Here is a 4,323-nt window from a genome sequence, read left to right on the forward strand (position 1 = left end):
AATTGTTCTTACTTAGAATGAACAAATGGGTGAAAATAATTAACATATTTTTTATTTATTGAGTACTTATTGTTATTTTCAACCTGAGTAGCACTTAAACCCACGTGGTTAAATGACCCAATAACAGACCCCTAGGAATCTGTTTTGGCTTACCCTAATTTCGAACTACTGACCATAGGAAAGACTATCCGCCTATAACAGAGCTTTGATCGGCCATGAAGCAAACAACTGAATTGACTGTCACTCTTATAATCAGATACACCTAGAGCTGAAAGTATGTAACGTTTTTAGTGGCATCACAGCGCGAACCTTGGACTTTCCGAGCTGCATACAGCCCAGCACAAAAACTTTTGAAGTGACTGTTGTAGATTTAAAAAGGAATCGATTAAAATTAATTATTTGAATATATCTCATTATTTTTCGAAAGATTAGTAACTATACATTTTTGACCTAAATGAAGGAAACAAATCTTTTTTTATGGATATCAGATATTGTATGTCTAATTTGATAAGAAATTTTAAGAGATTCATATATATATAATTTGGTTAGGACTAAATTGATATACTAAACATTAATACACGATAGTTGTTCAATAAGAAATTAAAATTTTCAAACTATTCAAGACTTTTCTTTTAGGTTTAGCCAACACGGTTTTAATTAATCTAGCTAAAAATAAGAAAAAATAATTTTCCCGAGAGAATAAGAGCTCCTACGTAATTGTTATCGTTTGTTTTAATAACATTAAACCAATTAAAATTTATTGAATATTTAGTGTTATCTTTTACACATTAACATTAAACCAATTAAAAATTATTTAATATTTAGTGTTATCTTTCTAATTCTAAAAAAAAGATGAAACAAAAAAGCTAAATTTTCTTTTATCATATTTATATTTGCCAAACGTTTTGAGTTTACACTTTTTACCACTAGGATTGCGCAAAGCCACACAAGAATTATATGCGTAAAACGTTCCTAATTTTCAAATGATAGACTAAAGGGAAAGCAGCTAAATCCCGGAATATACGAATCAAATAGTGGGATTTGACTATCAATCTTGAAAATAAATATACTAGGTATTATAAGTGCGTAAGATTTAGTTTTTCAGATCTATTTATGTGCAGACGATCAAAAATCAAGAATAACGAGGCTTAGTACATCTTGGTGAATAGATAATATGAATAATTTATTTTAAACGATATATGTACATATATATATATATATATTTCTAGAAACAAACTCAAAGTACAGTTTGATTTGAACAAACAGGAAAGAAGAAGCAAATATTTATTAGGTCGTTCAATACATCTCAGGAGCAGAAGTGAGAAGGTTTTTTTTTTTTAACTTACTTACAATCAGAAGTGAGATTATTGTTGTTAAAAGCCAGTACCGATTAGCACGTGACTGTAAGATAAGCCACGCGACATATTTGCCCCTAACTTTCTATGTCGAACTTGACAAACAGTTGAATAGTGACTTGGATGGGGGAGGGATAATCCTGCTACCTGATGGTGTTTATGATATTTCGACCCATACCGTCGAACTATGAAATTCAGTTGCACGTAGTAATACAAATGGAGTAATTTAAAAGTTTAAATTTTTATTTACATGACGTAAATTCGATTCCACACCAACAATACCTTTAGAATTGACGTAAAAACAAGCAGTTGTTGGTTTTATTTTTATATTTTAAAATTCATTTCAGTCACATGAAACATGATAGCGAACAGAGGCCTAACTTTACTTCCTAAACATGATAAATAGATAATAGCAGGTTTGTTGGAGTAGCTGAGGCCTGACCCTACTTCATAAACATGATAAATACATAATAACAGGTTTGTTGGAGTAGCTGAGGCCTGACCTTACTTCATAAACATGATAAATATATAATAGCAGGTTTGTTGGAGTAGCTGAGGCCTGACCTTACTTCCTAAACATGATTTGTTGGGGTAGTTGAGGCCCGACCTTACTTCGTAAACATGATTTGTTGGGGTAGTTGAGGCCTGACATTACTTCCTAAACATGATTTGTTGGGGTAGTTGAGGCCTGACCTTACTTCCTAACATGATTTGTTGGGGTAGTTGAGGCCTGACCTTACTTCCTAAACATGATTTGTTGGGGTCAACCCAATCATATCGTTTTTATATATTTCCTTTTTTTTAACTATGCTCATTACAGGAACTATAAGTTGAAAACGCTTCTAGTTATAAAACGCCACTTTCTTCCGATCATATATTTTTTGTTTTTGATGAAATGCGACTTAACAGACATCTTTGACGATATATAATGACGATGACAAGCGTCGTCCAGCTGCTCATCTGGAAAAAAAAAGGAAGCCGTAAAGGTTTAGTCTAATTCAGTTTGTGTTAAAGTTTACGTGTATGTTCTGAACACTCTCAACTCATTCGATCTTTTTTTTTAAAAAAAACACAACTCAGTTTCAATACCAAGTCTTGTAATGTTTTATGTTCATAATATTCAGTTTACAGTTGTCGTGGTTACGTATCACGAGCGTTCTCTCGGCGAAGAAAGAAAAAACAAATAGGAGCTTTTTATTAGTACACGAAATATAATTTAAGCACTTGGTCTGTTTTTATATCTCACGTCACCGACACCAGAGAATCATCTTACAGATCCAGAATACTTCAGTTGATGAAAGTCTTTCCGAGTGACACCTATAGGTAGATTTTGTTTTAAAATCTGAGAGCGGACCAATTGAAGATGATGTCTAATGTATTCGGCGTTTGGAGCCAGATTCGTAGCTTGAAGAAAACACTGTTCTGCCTGTTTCAAATGACCCCTGTGGAGATAAACCACACACAAGTTGTGTAGGCCCTGGACGTTTCGGGGATCAACTTCCAGTATTTTCTGATAACACTGTAACAGAAGAAACGAATAAGTTGTATATATATATATATATATATATTTACAGTTCTGGCTAAGAATGTCTAATCACATGACTACAGTACACGTACGGTTGTCGGGTACAAAATGTCTAACCACATGACTACACTTCACTTTTTACTTTATGGCCCCGAGCGGCAGCTGAATAAAGTACTTAAATACTGAGACTCCATTCCGTTAGTATATATAGACAAGTCAATGTGACGTGAAAAAGTAGTATGAACACAAAATATTATGACCCAACTGTTTACTTGTTGTGGCTCGAAGTCATCACGTTTACGAACATATACCGCAATGACCCGATTATACGGCGATCTCGAATATAAGACGACCCCCATTTTCAAAAACCATGGGAGAGAATAAAAAGTGTCATAACGTCCTTTTTTTTTAGGTTCGTAAAATCAACATTATAACTGAACAGCTTGCAGGTGGATTAGTTGCAAAAATTAGCGATGGCCTTAAGCAAACATCTGGAGTACATGCGTAGACCGATGCTATCTGGACATTCTGGAATGCGACAGGCGAGAGTAGAGGGAAAGGGCCTATGGTCGGCCACGATTATAAGGCGACTATAAATTTTACAAACTAAAACAAATCGCCTTATAATCGGACCAATACAGTACTTTGTTACATGAAAGTAGAATTTGCTTTATCCTGAACATTATGCATCTTTAAAACAGATCTGCTAAGTTTCATTAACCAGCTTTTAATTCTATAGCGACATGAAGTTTTCCAGAAAATTTCAAAATGTTCACGACTCCCAAACTTTTTTTTTCTTGGTGGTATGAAAGTGAAGATGAAATTCAGTGTACACACTTTTATAATGTTTGATTGTCAAAAAATGTAAAATCTGCCTTAAAAGCCACTTTGAGAAGGGACTCTTAAAAAGTACGTAGCGAAAACAGGACTGAGCGCTTGCAACGCCAGCACCTAGTGACCACAGCTAGCAAATTCTTACTTTATCGCGAGTTTTACCTGATGATGACAAAACTTTGTCGAAACGCTGTACATTTGCTGTTATGTTAAACTTGTATAAAAGTTTTTCTTCATTACACATTCAAGCCGTCTCCAAGCAATGAAGTAAATGTGCGTCTACTTAAATGATGAAGTTATCTTAATATTTAATGTCGAAAGCAAGCCACATCAGTGGTGAATAAGAAATAACATTGATTAAAAAATATATATTTCATCCGGTCGCTTTCATTCTCTAAGTTTATTTCGAATAGCTCAGCTCAGAACAAATGTCGTCCGGTATTACTACTACTTCCGGCTCTTTCTCAGACGTTGATATGTCAAAGGTCACGCACTTTAAAAGTAACCCGTACCACTTACATACATGTTGATTTAATTTTCTGAAGTCGTAACCTGTAGTGTTTGTATTAGATATACTTACATAACAACACAATTTTTTAACTCTTATTG

At 34.0% G+C, this 4,323-nt stretch overlaps 1 protein-coding gene across 1 annotated transcript in view; it reads right to left on the reverse strand.

Moving 5' to 3' along the window:
* Positions 1-2,145: 2,145 nt before the first annotated feature.
* Positions 2,146-4,323, reverse strand: part of LOC111083201 (transmembrane and TPR repeat-containing protein CG4050-like) — a 9,224-nt gene continuing 7,046 nt past the window's right edge. Inside the window, exon 7 of the mRNA XM_022379523.1 lies at positions 2,146-2,874. Coding sequence (XP_022235231.1) covers positions 2,620-2,874 — 255 coding nt within the window. The 3' untranslated portion in view covers positions 2,146-2,619. The remainder of the gene's footprint in view (positions 2,875-4,323) is intronic.

The sequence above is a fragment of the Limulus polyphemus genome, unplaced genomic scaffold, assembly GCF_000517525.1.
Source record: "Limulus polyphemus unplaced genomic scaffold, Limulus_polyphemus-2.1.2 Scaffold8536, whole genome shotgun sequence".
Lineage (NCBI taxonomy): Eukaryota > Metazoa > Arthropoda > Merostomata > Xiphosura > Limulidae > Limulus > Limulus polyphemus.